The sequence below is a fragment of the Enhydra lutris genome, unplaced genomic scaffold (assembly GCF_002288905.1).
Source record: "Enhydra lutris kenyoni isolate GAN:26980312 unplaced genomic scaffold, ASM228890v2 scaffoldscaffold36, whole genome shotgun sequence".
In the NCBI taxonomy this organism is placed as follows: Eukaryota; Metazoa; Chordata; class Mammalia; order Carnivora; family Mustelidae; genus Enhydra; species Enhydra lutris.
Window position 1 is genome coordinate 20,497,727 of NW_019154120.1, and position 16,604 is coordinate 20,514,330.

General features: G+C 37.2%; 1 protein-coding gene across 1 annotated transcript in view; it reads left to right on the forward strand.

Moving 5' to 3' along the window:
* Positions 1-6,874, forward strand: part of LOC111154303 (coiled-coil domain containing 68) — a 56,861-nt gene extending 49,987 nt beyond the window's left edge. Inside the window, exons 11-12 of the mRNA XM_022513812.1 lie at positions 2,434-2,510; positions 4,857-6,874. Of these exons, the coding sequence (XP_022369520.1) occupies positions 2,434-2,510; positions 4,857-4,914 (135 nt within the window). The 3' untranslated portion in view covers positions 4,915-6,874. The remainder of the gene's footprint in view (positions 1-2,433; positions 2,511-4,856) is intronic.
* The last annotated feature ends 9,730 nt before the right edge of the window (positions 6,875-16,604 follow it).

Below are 16,604 nucleotides of genomic sequence, written 5' to 3' on the forward strand. Positions count from 1 at the left end.
GGGATCGAGCCCCGCATTCGGGCTCTCTGCTCAGCGGGGAGCCTGCTTCTCCCTCTCCCTCTCTGCCTGCCCCTCTGCCTACTTGTGATCTCTGTCTGTCAAATAAATAAATAAAATCTTAAAAAAAAAAAAAGCTTTAGGTCTCCCCACATAATTCCAATATACAACCAACACTGAAAACGAGTACTTTAGTCCAATGGCTCTCAAACTTGAGCAGATGTCAGAACCTTCTGGTGAGCTTCTACAAACCCATCCCTTGACCACCTCAGGTTTCTCAGTAGATCTCGCTGGAGACTGAGGATCGGTAATTCTAGCCGATTCCCAGGTGATACTGATACTGTTGATATCCCAAGATCACACTTGAAGAACTGTTGCCTTAGTCATTTCTCCTTTTCCACCTAGGCCATTTCACTTTGTCATCACGGTCCAGGTGAAATCTCCTTGTGTATGAAAATGTGACAAATGATTCTTGTCACACTGATTTCTGTTATACCTTCTATTTAGTAATTAATTACCTAATGCCTATGGCCTCTCCTGACCTGCCTTTATTTATTCACATTTTTTATGTCCACGTGTTTGTTTTATCACTCCCACTCTACCATGCGTCCTGTGTACTGGAGGGAGAGATGCACGTTTTCTTGTGCTTCTTCCCACTCACTCTGCTCCTGGCTTGGTGCCATTGACATGGCAGAGATGGATGGATGGATGGACGGTGGCAGTAGACTAATTGTTGATTAATTTCCTGACAGTTTATTTTTTTTCTGTTTCATATTTATTAGATCTGAAATCCCTCTGGAAATCATTGAATCTCTATTCCTCCTGAGGCTCACCATTTACTTATTTGTAATATAAGGAGGCTGAGCTAATTCCTCTGGTTACAGAAAAATAACATCTTGTGGGGAAGAGAGCATGGGATTTGGAGGCAGACCTGCATAAAGCCTGCCCATTTCTACAGAATGGGTCATCAGAAACAAGTTAACCTGAACAATTTGAGATTTGCCACCCTTATTTAATATGCCAAAGAGTAAAAGTTATCAAGGAAAAGTTGTATGGAAAGCACCTGGTAAAGGTCTTGACATTTGCTTGGCACTCATAATTGTTTCCATCAAAATGCATTTTGTTGTTGGCTTACTTCAAATCATCTGGTGGACTTTTAGGAAGTACCTTTTAAACTTCAATTATATGACAGTTTAACTCCTTAGTTTCCTACTAGGGATCGGAGCTGGTGTGTTACTGTTCTTTTTGAAGCCTTAGCTCTACCTGTTAGCTTCCCACCCAGCTACCTTCCAGCCCTAGCCCCTGCTACCCTAGTGTATCATTTAATCACCTCTGACCTGCAGTGTGGCCCACTGACATCCCTACCTTGGGCATGACCCTTTGCTGGTTTAAGTCTCATGTTCCTGATCTGTGAAATGAATGTGCTTGGTGTGGCCATGCTATAGGGGAAGCATTGGCTCTGGACTGGGAGGACCCAACTCTGAACCTGAGTTCTGCCATGAACAAGGTGTGGAACACTTAAGCTCTTTGGATCTCAGTTTTTAGCTATAAAAATGGTACTTGGACTAGAAAATCATTACTAACTGTCTGTAAGTCTTAAAATCTGGGCCATACACCGAGCTGAGAACAAACTGATACCTCATTTCAGAATCTGTGAAGAAGACTATGATTCTATCCTACAGATAAGGAAATTGGGCCCAGAGAGTTTAAGTAACTAAATGAGGTCACGTAGCTACTGAGTGGCTAGGATTTGTACTTGGGAACTTTAAACTCTTGCCTTCCTCATTATCAGCTATTGAATTGTCTCCTGGAATTATGAGAGTGCTCCCAGATTCAAAATATTTATGGTCATATGAGATTTGTTTCCTCCAACAACCAATACATGATAGACAAGATGTGTATCATTGATCACTAGTATAGAGATCAAGACTATGAGGTTTCAGTGGGAGAATGGAGGCTAAAAATGCCATGAACTCTATAGTAAAGAACAGATGGTGTTATTTTCTTGGAGTTTATAATCAAGAGATTGCCCAAGACTGACAAATGTAATCAATATCATGGGTGTCTTTAACAAGATTCTTTAACAAAGTATTTTATGAAGTTTTTTGTTTTGTTTTGTTTTGTTTTTGTTTTTTGGTTTTTTTGCATCTATCTATGTGAAATAGAACATATTTCAGCTGTTAAATTTCGGAAGCTCACGTAGACTACTCCATTTTAATCTCTTGGAGAATTATGCATTTTTCAAGATGTGTTTGTAATTTCAGAGATCATAAGGGACTCTCAGTTGGCTACATTCTGTGTTCTAATAGCGTGCCCGAAACAACAAGCTCAGTGCCAAGGAAGGACGTTGGTGGTGGGATGATCAGAAGCATTAAGCATGTGGCTAATGAATGTGCTACCTTTGTGATCTCTGTACATTTTTTTTTTCAACTGTAGAATAAAGAACTAAAAACCAAAGTGGCACTTTGGTCTGAAACGCCTAGGACAACTGTATCTAAGTCTGTCTCTACAAGGTAAGGTTTTCCTTCCCCCATTGCCATCTGCCTTCACAGCTTCTGTTGGACATACATTCAAGAATGTTGACGTTTATCCCATTGGAGAAATATTCCAATCTATTAATACTTATGTAGTCGTTGGTTTACTGTGTTTCCCAGTTCTTGAGAAGAAGACCTGTGTTACTTGTTCATCATTGAACCCTCAAAGCCTAATATAGAAATACTTACTGAAAAAATGAGTGAATAAATTTAGATACCTTTTCTTTTTTTTTTAAAGATTTTATTTATTTATTTGACAGAGAGATCACAAGTAGGCAGAGAGGCAGGCAGAGAGAGAGGCTCCCCACTGAGCAAAGAGCCTGATGTGGGGCTCGATCCCAGGATGCTGAGATCATAACCTGAGCCGAAGGCAGAGGCTTAACCCACTGAGCCACCCAGGCGCCCCTAGATATCTTTTCTTGCTTTGTGCCATTTAACAAGCCTAGTCTTGGCTCCAAAGCTTTCTCTAAGCAGCGCACATCATTTCTTTTCTATTGTCCTTGTTTCTCCATTAACTCCTGTGCTCTGTAGCATCAATGCCCACGTCTGTATCTCAAACCAGGTAGATTATCAATGCTAAGAAGGCAGGAATAGTTCCTTTATTTCCTGCATTGCTAAGGGCAAATGTCTCAGTAACTACTTAATAATGACTGAATCAAGCAATGATAATGGCCCAGGACAGCAATCAAAATGATGGTTGAAACCATGAAACTCACTTTCTAGTGGTAAAATAACAAGTTAAAAAAAAAGAAAAAAGATGTCTGGGCTCCAATGTTATTTCCATAATATTCTATGAAATTATCACTTAAAAGAAAACATGGTCTGTAATTACATGAATCATTTAAAAAGTGATTAAAAACTTCCTGTTCTAGCAGCTTTTGAATTCCCAGTCTAATCCCTCTAGGGCAAAAGCCTGTTTTCTGGAACTTTCCTGGTTGCAGTGCCTGAGGTAGAAAATCAGGCCTGCTGTGTTTAGCATCCGTCCAGGAAACCAGGTAGATCCATCTCCCTCTTCAGAATTCCCCGCAGGCCTGCTTCACTTTGCTAATGATATATGTAATTAGAGATGAGATGAAGCCATTCTGAATCGAGTCTTCTAGAATTGGGCTCCCAGATGTTAAGTTATCAACTGTTTGGCCACTGGCCCTGCAACTTCCAATAAAGAAAAGAAATTAAGCCCCAGGAAGATTAAAGGAGGAAGTGAAATACCCACGATTCAGAAACAGTGAGAGAAGTAGTCACTTCAGTGCGGGAAGAAATGGAGAGTCCAGAATAGAAGAGTAAGCATGACTTTCCAAGGGAAAGGAAGGTGATTGCTTTTTTTGTTCCCTTACCAGATACCAGTCCCCTTGGGAGTGGTGAGGCATGGTGGCCATTCTCAGCTGTTCTGACCCTGTAGGGAATGCACCCAGAGTGCAGTAGAGGAGGGAGAAGCTGGTTGTTTCTATGCTGTAACTACTCCAGTACGGAATGCAGATACTCTAGCTGGTACAGAGGGAAGGTGCTGGAAAGAATGACTTCTACCGCCAATGCTTTAGCTATAGTAAATTAATTGTCAAAGTTCTTTTAGTTTTAGAGATTTCTTTTTTCTTCCTGTGACTTGGTAGATCTCATCTTTATAAGATGAAATATATCCAATCAGCTGCTTTGAGAATGTAAGCGGTAGCATGGTTTGGGAAGTCTGGGTTCTCCCGTAGGCAATGGAATTATAACTCAAGGGAGAGACTGGAGTAGAAAAGTAGCTGTTAAGGGGGGAAAATATCATGTACATTTAAAGAGTAATCCAGGCAAATCTCTTTAATCATCCATAAAATGTAGTTCTATATATCTAGTAAGTACTAAAAAACAAGGTGTTTCCCTTGAGCATTAGAACATAGAGATACTTCTCGAACACCAAAAGCAGTGTTTGCTGGAGATTCAGGGTCATGTTCTTAGATAACAACAACAGAACACACATAGAAGCGTGTGTGTGTGTGTGTGTGTGTGTGTGTGTGTGTGAACATATATACATACATATATATTTTAAATACTAGACTCACATAGTTTAAGAGAGAAGCTCAGACTGAGAAGCCCACGGAACTAAAAATGTCCTGGAAGAAGGGTTGATTTACTTATTGTCTCCAATTCACAGCAGTGCCTGTCTTCACTGTGTGGAATGGCAGATACAGGCTCTCGTTCTCTCTCCCCTCCCCTCCCTCTTCCTCACTCTTGTTCTCATACTGGGTAGTAGAGCGGTGGTGGAGATGGTAATGGTGGTGATACAGCACTTACATCACTAAAATTTAAAAGTGCTCAGTTTTGGTAATTGTATGGTCTTTTCTAAAGCGAATTGGAGACTGTCGACACCACGCCCTATGTGATGTTGATTAAGCTCCGGAAATGAGCTGACTGGCTGAAGATCTGAATGAGAAAGATTGCTACGTGAGTCTTATTTATTCCTTGAAACAGAGCGTAAACTTTCATGTTGAAATGGCTCACTTCCAGCATTCAGTGGAATCTACTATACATCAACAGCTTTGCAGGAAGATGACATTCCAGAAAATCAAACAAATGTATATTCAAGGGAAGGAACTCTTTCTTCAAAACTTACTAAATGGGTGAAGACACCAGGGACTTTCGATGGAAGAGGAATTTTGCTTTAAACTTAAAAAAAGATCTGAATCTTTCTTGCAGATTTTTGCTGAAGGGAGTGGTTTAAGGTTGTCAACGATGACTTTCTGATAGTGGTTTTTATGTATAAAAATGGAAGAGTATATGTGTGTCTGAGTAAATGATACATTTTAAAGTTAGCTTTGGATAATAAAATTTCTCAACATGAATTTATAAATTCATCTCCTGACCCAGTGTTCATGGGAGAGTTACTCTCTACTGCATTATGGACAGGAGAAGGAGTAGGTTCTTTTTAGCGAATTCCCCAACCCACATAACCCTCCAAAGCTGAGAATCATGGCATCCCACCACACCTTAGAAAGCCATTGTTCTTCAATTGGGATTGAAAATTGGTTGCTGGAGACAACCCACAAATAAGTACAAAGAAATGGAGCTTGAGACTCTGGCTTCGTGACTAATTTTCTTTTCAAGATTCATTATATTATCTACGCAAATATTTGGAGGAAAGAATAGAAACAATGCTGTCAGCTCATACCTCCATAAAAATGTGTATGTTCTGGGTTTAGAGTAACAGTGGCTCCTGTCTACAGCCAGGAAGATGCTGAATTCATGAATTGGAATTAAATGTCCAGTGCTTTTGTGAAAGTGTATTTACATTTTGATACAGGCATTCATCACAGGTGAAGTTTGTGATTGCTATGAGGAAAACCAGACTCTGATTTGCAGAAATGCAAAAATGCTGACACTCAGAAGAGAGAACCCTTGTACTAAAGGAATAATGGGCAGCCTTAGCCCCCACTGAAGGGTGAATTACTTGTAAGCCTTTTGATCATCCTCTCAGACATATGACTATAAACATTTTCTCAGGAAAGATGCTGGAAACCTTTCAATGTAGAATGTGAAATAGCAGTATTATCTATGAAATATTTAAAAATACATACAAATGAGATAAAGTAATGTATTTATAAATTCATCAAAGTACTGAAATCCTTGAAATGTTGCATCACTATATGTGTGCATTTCATGCTTCACGTTTTTATTGCTTGCTAGTTTTTCGAGTGTAGTTATTGAATAACATTTATGGCACAGTTCTTATACCAGGAACAATTCTAAGTACTTAACCTGTCTTAATTACTTCGATCTTCCCAACAGGCCTCATATAATTACCCCATCTTCCAAGGGTGGATCCTGTGAGGTCCAGGACTTTTCCCTGCTGCTAATGATGGAGCAAGGATTTGGACCTCTGACTTGGCTATCAGTAGTCCTTCTAGCTGCCCACATGGTGGTCCAAGGTATTGCCACACAATGGAAATACCTCTCTTTTTGCTACTTTTAACAAGCACAGCTTCCTTGTTCGCTATATGCATTATCCCATGAATGACAGTCAGAAACAACCTTGACTCATAAAGTAAATATTTTGCTGCATTTAAGTTGGCCTTTCACCTGTTGGATTGCCCTCATGAGAACTTAGTTCAGAAAAATGTCCCTGCTAAAAATCTTCTAATTCTATATTTATCATCATGACCTATGCCACATGGAAGATTTTTTGGTAGTATGTTTTCAGGCACATTTGTAGGTGCATTGGGGTCATGAACTCTGTCAAGTATTTGTGGTATGGTAAGCAAATTCACCTTTCACCTGAAGACCACTTTGGGTTCCTTTTATACTCTAATCACCATGCTGGATGGTAATAAATATGAGAGTTTGGAATGGATCCATATGACTGACCTAACAACTAGAATGATTCTCATTAGAATAATGTATTCTAGAGTCAAAAATGGGAAGACACTGTTGGATTTAATTTAGGTTTAACTCTGCTCACTTTTGAACATGGGAGTACAGTTGGATGTGATAGGACTGGTCATGGGTTCTCCACGTTCACCCTGGAATGGTCTTTGGATTTCCTAAGAATAAGAACAAGCAGTTTCAGAAGCTTAAAAAATGTCTGGACTCTTCAAATACAAAAATATCTTTTTAGTAACATCAGCAGTATCATTTATTTGTCATACGTAGATTATGTCCTGTATCTTTATTGTTTCAGTCTTTATCATTTGGAATGTTTTTTGAATACATATTTCTGAGCAATAAAACAAATGATCACAGTGGGGAATAAAAAACATTAACCTAAAAGTAGTACCACACAAGATATACAGGAAAAGGAACACCAGTTCAGTTGTAGTCTAAATAATTGTACTAATAATTACACTAATCTATTTATTAAATAAGAAGGTCTGGGGTGGACCTGGAAGTGAATACAGGAAGGTGGGAGATAAAAAGAAACTTAGTTCACTTTGATTATATATTGTTACAAATTATCATTAAGAAATGTTTAAGCAACAACAAAAAGAAATGTCTAAACAATTGGTATAATACATATATCTTTTGAATAATTGCTTATGGTATGCCTTACATATGGTAAAGAAATTGATACCATATTTTTTGTTCTTATTTCTTTTTACATTAAAACTATTATGCATAAGTGGATTCAGTCATTTTTATTTGATTGTTCATGACATTATAACCCTTCATAAATGAATTGTTTTTGCCAATGAATAGATGAAATTTAGATAGCTCCCTGAATTTTTCTCTTGATTTTCCCTGGATCCAAATTGATGGAAAAAGTAATCTATTAAGTTTTTATTCTGAATCTGAAAAAATAGCAGCATTTTTATAAAATTACACACACTCCTCAAACATTTTCTTATTTCTTTATTTTGAAAATCTTCACCTCTCCTCTGAGCTGGGAATAATTATAGAATCCTCATCAATATTGAAGTAGGGACCCAGTCCATCAAGAACTGAAAATTCCCAGGGCACCTGGGTGGCTCAGTGGGTTAAAGCCTCTTCCTTCGGCTCGGGTCATGATCTCAGGGTCCTGGGATAGAGCCCCACATGGGGCTCTCTGCTCAGCAGGGAGCCTGCTTCCTCCTCTCTCTCTCTGCCTGCTTCTCTGCCTACTTGTGATCTCTGTCTGTCAAATAAATACATAAAATCTTTAAAAAAAAAAAAGAAGGACTGAAAATTCCTTCAACTAATGTCATCATTATCATTCTCCTCACCACTTCCTCCCTTTTTTACTTCCTCACTTCATTAATTTTTTTAGTGGAAAATACTAAAGATGCAATAAATATTTAAATAACCATATCTAATTGCTTTGTTATTATTAAAATATATACTTATAAGTGATAAAAATTGAGCTAGAATGACAAAAAATTGGGATTTACCCTAGGCATGCAAGGTTGGTTTATCACTTGAAAATCAATCAGTATAATTAACCATATACACATAACAAAGAATAAAAGCTATGTAATTGTATTAATAAGTGAAGGAAAGTATTTGACAAAATTCAGCATTCATTCATAATAAAAACTTAGCAATCTGGGAATAAGAAATTTTACCATTCTGATAAAGAGCATTTACAAAAAAGCCTTTGGTAAATATAACTAATGATGAAAAACTAATGGTAAGACGCTTGCTCTCACCACTTTTCTTAAACATTATATTGTAAGTACTAGCCATTGGAATATGTCAAGAAAAAGAAAAGGGGAGAAAAGCACACAGATTGGAAAGGAAAAGTAAAACTGTCCATTGTTGTTGTTCATATAACTGTTGATGTAGAAAACGTCAATGAATCTGCCAAGCAGCTACTAGAACTAATAAGTAAAATCAACAAGGTCACAGATCACAAAGTTAAAATACAAAACTCAACATATTAACAGTTTGGGATTGGTGAAAACATAGACCGATATATAAGTGAATAGAAAGGAGAATCCATAAATAGACTCATCTATGTGATTGATTTTTGACCAAGGTTACAAGGCCATTGAAAGGAGGCAGGAAATTCTTCTAAATGGTGCTGAAGAAAATAGTACAGGTTTTGATGTGAAATAAAATTAGTATCAATTCTTATCTCACACAATATATAATAATTAACCTAAATGGACAATATGCTTAAATATAAAGCTAAAACTATAAAATTTCCAGGAGAAGATAAGGTAGGCAAGATACTTAAATAGTACACAAAGAGTACACCATAAAAGAAAAAAATTGATCATTGGACTTGATTAAAATTCAAATACTTTGCTCTTTGAAAGACACCACTAAACAAATCTTTAAAAAAACAACCTACAGAATGGGTGAAAATATGCACATGTATAGGATTTGTATTCCAAATATTTAAAGAACTTTTAAAACATAATGAGAAGACAAACCAATAAAAAATATTGGCAAAAATGTTTGGAAAGTCACTTCATAAAACAAGATAGACAAATTACAAAGACACACATAAAAAGATGCTTAATCCATTAGTTATCAGGGGAATACAAATGAAAAGCTCTAAGAAATAAGCACAAAACCACCACTAGAACAGCTAAAATAAAAAGACTGGCCTTATGGAGTATGGGGAGCGACCAAATTGTATGCTAAAGGTGGGAACGCAAAAATGATATAAGTACTTCGGGAAATATGTAATTTCTTTAGAAGTTAAGTATACACCTGCCATATGACTTAGCCACTCCATTCTTCGGGGATTTTTTACCCAAGAGAAATAATAGCTTTTGTCCACATAACAACATGTATCTGAATTTTCATGGCACCTTTTTTTGTAGTACTCAAAAACTAAAAACAAAACATATCCATTAATAGGTGAGCAAGTAAAATGTACATGATGTGTTGGAATATAACTCAATGAAAAGAAACAAAAAGCACAAACAAATATATACAACAGTGGATAAACTTCAAATCTTTAGACTTAGTGGAAGAATCTAGAGAAAAAAGAGAGCGGACATACTGTGTGTTTCCGCAGTGACAGCAAATCAGTATATGCCTGGGGACACAAGTAGAAAGATTGCATGGGAGTACAGAGAAACAGAGTAGACACGTTTGGTGTGTTGATATTGGCAATGTCATGGATGTGTTCCATGACAAAAATCAATACCTTGTACAATTTAAATATTTACTTCAATAAAGTAGTAAAAAAATTAGTAAAAAGTAAGTAATAAAAAATTTAAGTTAATTATATAATTATATAATTATAATTATATAATATATAATTATATAATATATAGTTATAATTATATATTATATAATATATAATATATTATAAAATATAATAATATAATAAATAATATATTTTATATAATATATAACATAATATATATTATATATAATGTATATAATATATTAATATATTAATATAATATATTATTATAAAATGTAATTATATAATAATATATAATTATATAATTAATAACTATGTTATTCTTTAACCACCCCGTCAGGTTCTCACATAAGATTCATTCATTTTTTTTCTTTCAACAGATATTTATTGAGTGCCCTGTATTTGCCAGGCACTGTTCTAGAAGCCAGGGCTACGACAGTAGAGAAAGAAGAGGACATGCATGTGTCAGGGACGAAAGAAAAAGGAAAAATCTCTACCTTCATGTAAATATATTCTAGGGACAAAAAAACATAATAAAGTCAGAGACATCCTATGGACAGTAAAGAAAAATAAAGCAGAACACAGGAGTCGGGAGTTACCAGTGGGGGAGGTCTTGTGGTTGCAATTTTAAACTGGGTGATAATTTTAAATGTAACTATGGATTGGTAATTTAAATAGGATAGTCATTTTTTTAAAAGATTCTATTTATTTGTCAGAGAGAAAGACAGCACAAACTGGGGGGAGCAGCAGGCAGAGAGAGAAGCAGACTCCCCGCTTGAGCAAGGCACCCATTTCGAGGCTCGATCTCTGTACCCTGGGATCATGACCTGAGCCAAAGGCAGATGATTAACAGACTGAGCCACCCAGGAGTCCCAGGATAGTTATTGTAAATAAAACCTCTCTCTTTAAAGATAACATTTAAGCAAAAACAGGAAGAAGGCTAGGAAAGTGACCAAAGGTGGTGTTATTTGGTGGAGGAGGGGTCCAGGAAGGAGCAAGCACAGGTGCACCGGCTCCAGAGGACAGGCAGACCAAGTGTGTCCTGGAATAGCCAGGACGTCAGCGCAGCTGGACGGGCAGCTGGAGAATAAGTCCCAATATTGTCTAAATCATTTTCCATGCAACATGTTCTTTCACGTGTCCTTTGTATAAATCATTCCTCTTATTTGAATAATAAATTATCCTTCCAGTTCTTTGAATTCTGAGCAGTGGTAAGCTAATGAGTTTTAGGAATCCGTATCTCGGTTCTTGTTTGTCTATGTTTTCCTAACATACTGAGAAAGCCTGTGTTTTCTGGAAGGCACAGTGAAGGGAACACTCATGAGGTTCAGCCACGTGGCCTTATTTTGACTTTACGCTCTTGGCCTAGAGGACTCATGAGGAAGTGCTCTTGGAGTCAAGGGAGGAGAAGAGGGTTCATGAAGTTAGGTAATATGTATTCATAATCTAATAACTAACTAGCACGACTCCAAATCATTCCTTCTGCTGCTGCTTCTTCTTTTTTTTTTAATCTTTTTGGTAAAGAAGAGTCATTTTCTCAGAGACCTACACAAATGATTTCAAGCTTTGATAATTTCAACAATCTGATTATTATCACAAAACATTTCTAATACCTGTACTATCACCTTAGTCAAATTCTAATTTGCCTGTTGGCTTTGTAAAGCATGTCACCTAAATGAGTTTCTAACAGAAGAACAATGCTCACATTCTTAGAATTATACTTTTATTTATTTTTAATTTTAATTTTAAATTTTTTCAGGTTTTTTTTTCAAGATATTATTTATTTATTTGACAGAACACAAGTAGGCAGAGCGGCGGGCAGAGGGAGAGGGAGAAACAGGCTCTCCGCTGAGCAGGGAGCCCGATGTGGGCTCCATCCAAGGATCCTGGGATCATGACCTCAGCCGAAGGCAGCTTTTTAATCAACTGAGCGACCCAGGTGCCCCTTTATTTATTTTTTAAAAATATTTATTTATTTGAGAGAGAGAGAGAGATACCATGAGCATGGGAAGTGGCAGAGGGAGAGGGGAAGGGGAAGTAGATTCCCTGGTGATCAGAACACGATGTGGGGCTCCATCCCAGGACCCTGGTCATGACCTGAGTCAAAACCAAGTGTGGACACTTAACCAACTGAGCCCCGCAGGCACCTCCAGAATTAGAATTTTATATTAGAAATGAAATTGTTCTTGGTATGAGAGAGTAAATAATCCAATACCTTACTAACAGGTTTTTTTTTTTTTAAGATTTTATTTATTTATTTGACAGACACAGGGAAAGAGGGAACACAAGCAGGGGGAGTAGGAGAGGAAGAAGTAGGCTTCCCACGGAGCAGGGAGCCCCATGTGGGGCTCAATTCATGTGATCATGACCTGAGCCGAAGGCACTTAAAGACTGAGTCACCCAGGGGCGCCTGGGTGGCTCAGTGGGTTAAGCCTCTGCCTTCGGCTCAGGTCATGGTCTCAGGGTCCTGGGATTGAGCCCCACATCGGGCTCTCTGCTCAGCGGAGAGCCTGCTTCCCTTCCTCTCTTTCTGCCTGCCTCTCTGCCTACTTGTGATCTCTGTCTGTCAAATGACTAAATAAAATCTTTAAAAAAAAAAAAAAAAAGACTGAGTCACCCAGGCGCCCCTACATACGGTTTTTTAAAAGTTTCTCTTTTCCTCGTTAAAGACAATGAATGTCAAGATCAACTTTTTTCCCCCAACTCAAGATGGAGCATGCTATGACTATTTGAAAATCCTATAAGACCATTAGGAAAAGCAAGTCCTTAATGACTTGTCATAAATTATTTAAGATTAAGATGAAGCCGGGGGTGGAGGGCAAAGTTTCTGCCTGTGTGAAACAGCATTATTGCTACCAGGGAGTCAAGTGGAAAGCATGGGGCCAAGGATTTATTTGCTTGCAGTGGGAGAGTTGTTTATCTTTAAATTACAAACTCATCATTATCTTGGCAAAGACTATCTAACATATGGAATGAGAACAACACTGGGAACAAGGCAGCTTTTGCAAAGGAACATTTAAAAGGAAGCTGTATGGCCGTGGTCTTCAACTGGCCTTGAACATCAGTCCTTTCACCAGCCTGGGACTAAGGAAGTTCCATCACCTGCCTCAGCATTTTATGATGAGGAAGAAACAGGCTATAATATACCGAGGTGCTTATGCATCATAGACTACTTCAACATGTTAACTGCTAATTTTACACATGGATCCCTCAAAATTACTAGAACATTTTCCTTGCAAAACCCAGTCTTTAAAAAAATAATAAATGAAAAATTTTAGACAGATGGATAAAAATCACTTGGCTAAATCCAAGTCACTTCTTAATTCCGAGTTCCTAAAGGATACCATTTTTTTTTAAATTTTATTTATTTGATAGACAGAAATCACAAGTAGGCAGAGAGGCAGGCAGAGAGAGAGAGATGAAGGGAAGCAGGCTCCCTGCTGAGCAGAGACCCCCCCCCCCCATGCAGGGCTCGATCCCAGGACCCTGAGATCATGACCTGAGCTGAAGGCAGAGGCTTAACCCACTGAGCCACCCAGGCGCTCCCTAAAGGATACCATTTTAAACGAGAAACAAGTTCCGTGTTGAAACCGATTTAACATTCAGCTTCAGCACAAAAATAAGTTTGCTTTGAGTCCACAAAATAATTGATAAAAATGCATTTTTATTATTGAAAAATGTGCAGAAACAATCACTGAATACAGTTCGCCACCACAGTATTCAAACCCAGACACCACAAAATCATTGGATGCTATGATTTCTGAAGCCACTAGAACTTTGGTACAACAAAATAATGATCTAACGGTATTTGTCAGGCACCACAGTCTACTCGGGGACACATAGAATAAAAACTCCATGTTGAAGGTTTTAATTTACATTCATGGCACTAGACAAAATAGACCCATGGAGACGACAGACAAAAAAATCCAAAGTGCTTAGCCTAAAAATGAGAATAATATCACTTAAAGGTAGACCGTTGGAATACAGTGAAACACTTCAGTGTTATGTTAGAACATTGTCTATATTTAACACATTAAGCAGGATAACTGATTTCTCTTAAGCAATTTCAGATGCAGTCGGTATCTTTTACAAGGCAATGGACACAAAAGCCCTACTTGTACAAGGAGGATTTGACCAAGATGTAATTAATATACTATCTAGAATGCAATTGGACTCCTTGGAAGAAATGCCAGATGACATATAAAATAAAATAGAACTCGTATTTTTTCAATAACTTGAGATATGTTAAACATTTTTAATCAAATACAATGATCTCAAGCTGCTTAACCATTGGTTGCTTCCAGCACCCACTACTAAAATTAGCGTTTCGTCCCTGCTATGTCATTTCTTCTCACAAGTGGTTTTAATTACTGTAATTTTTTTATTATGCTTAGCTTATGATAATAGTGCCTGTTTATGAAATGGAACATAATTTACAAACCGATTTCTTAGATTCTCCTTGGAGCCTGACATGAACCCTATGGGGCACGCAGGGTTTATACACTCCCTCTGAGAAGTCACTATGCTATTCAATGACATGCTCATGGTCCCCAAATTGTTCTTTCTGGCCACTTTCCTTTCTATAATACTGAGCCTCCTCTTAAAGAGCATTTGGAAAAATAACCTGGAGAATAAAAGAGTAAATATAAGAATATGTTAATACTTTACAAGGACAGATACCATTTTGAGGTTCCAGCGGACATATGGACAAGAGCCATTGATTAAATAAAGGATCCATTAGGTGAAAGACAGACATGCCTGCTTCTACAAAATTTGCTAATGAGGCTTAAAGTCTAAGTCAGCTGAGGGATATTAGCCATGATTTCCAAGACCTGTTGGAAAGAAAAGGAACCGGGAAACAAGTTCAAATGACGCAAGCCAAAGATGATTCCTTTCTATATTTTTTTCTTCAAAAGCTGACACCCTTTTAAATAACCCCACTATTTTGTTGCTAATGTTTTTGCTTGTTTTTTGTTCTTTCTCTGTGGGAAGCTAGAAAATATCCCAACCAACACACTATTGGTAAAAGGAGATCTGTAGAGAAGCATCTTTGAGATTCTGCTCCTTGAAAAATTAGTCAAAGAGCAATTTATGAGAAAATTAAATTCAAATTGAGCAAACAACATGTTTCAAAGTTTCCCACATTTTGATGCCACTAATGAAATACTTGGTGTTTAAATGTGTTTATTAGCTTAGTTCTAAGGGCATAAACTTCCACTTGATAGATTAAAATGACAGATAAAAATTTGCCTTGGATCGAGGTACAAAAACTCCTCTGGTTACTAATTCTTTTTCATTGTCTACCTAAAAATCAGACTCGAAGTACATGGTCTTCTCTGTGTCTGCACTATTTAAGAACACTCATCAGACAACGTTGAATTCTAACCTCTCTTTATAGTTCTTCCTCAACGATGTCATCATGGTTAGATCTCCACCCAATAATTCTAAGGCAATACATTCCTAAAGTTCCGTAGATTTCTAACAATGATTTTTATCAGTCTTACTTTATGAGACAAATATCTTCATGGGTTTATAAAGCATTGAAACAACATTCATCTCAGATAAAACTCTATCTCTACTTGCCATGTTTAAGAACTCTGCACTCTCCCCAGAAATAAGTTTATATCATATTGGTCAAAGAGCAAGAAGAGAATATAGTTTTTGGTGAATTCTCAGACAGCTTTTTCAGATATAGACAGCATCTTGACATCTTTAGAGATCATAAAGTTTTCCCTAAAATATTCACATACACTAGCCTTTTTTTTTTTAATGCTTTAAAGCTTGGTGGTATAGAGTGAAAGACAACTTTTCCCTCCCTTTGGCTAACATCAGCTCTCAGATCTCTCTTTTAAAGAGTTAATATCTTAGGAAAACAGAAACTTCAATATTATTCTTTAGTTTAAGTTTGAGATTATGACTCCAAGATTCTTTGTTGATGAGAATTTTCCCTCAATGTTTTAGTATGGTACACACTGAGGAAAGCATATGTACCCTTCTTTTAAAGCGAACAGAGATACAGAACAGTGAATAATCTTGTGTCATGGACACTGGTTCTGGGTTTCCAGTAGACCTATTCACTGTGACACATATTGCTTCTCTTTCTAGCTGATGAGTGTAAATATGAGCTTCATCAAACTTGTTGATTTCCAGGCAATTCAATTTACAGTTTATAGAATATTTTGGCTGTAATAATTTATTGTTTAATATAGTCATATGCTTCTCTATGGTCAAGCTTCTCTCTCTTACAGAGGAGATAAGAAAGGTCTAATTAAAACTCTTGCCCAGTTCATTTTACCTGTACAGGTTGGCAGAGCATACGTATGCTAAAGCATAACAAAGACACCTACTGATACATCGAATGGCCCTTCTGGTGAGAAACAACAGATGAAATATTTACTTCAGAAAATGCTGGTTTTGAGTTTTTTGCAGTGTGTAGGAAATACTATGGAAATGATAGCAAATCAACTCGAGTGGTGACTTGCAAGAATTCTAAAACTTATGTAGAGACCCACAAGCTCAGTTCC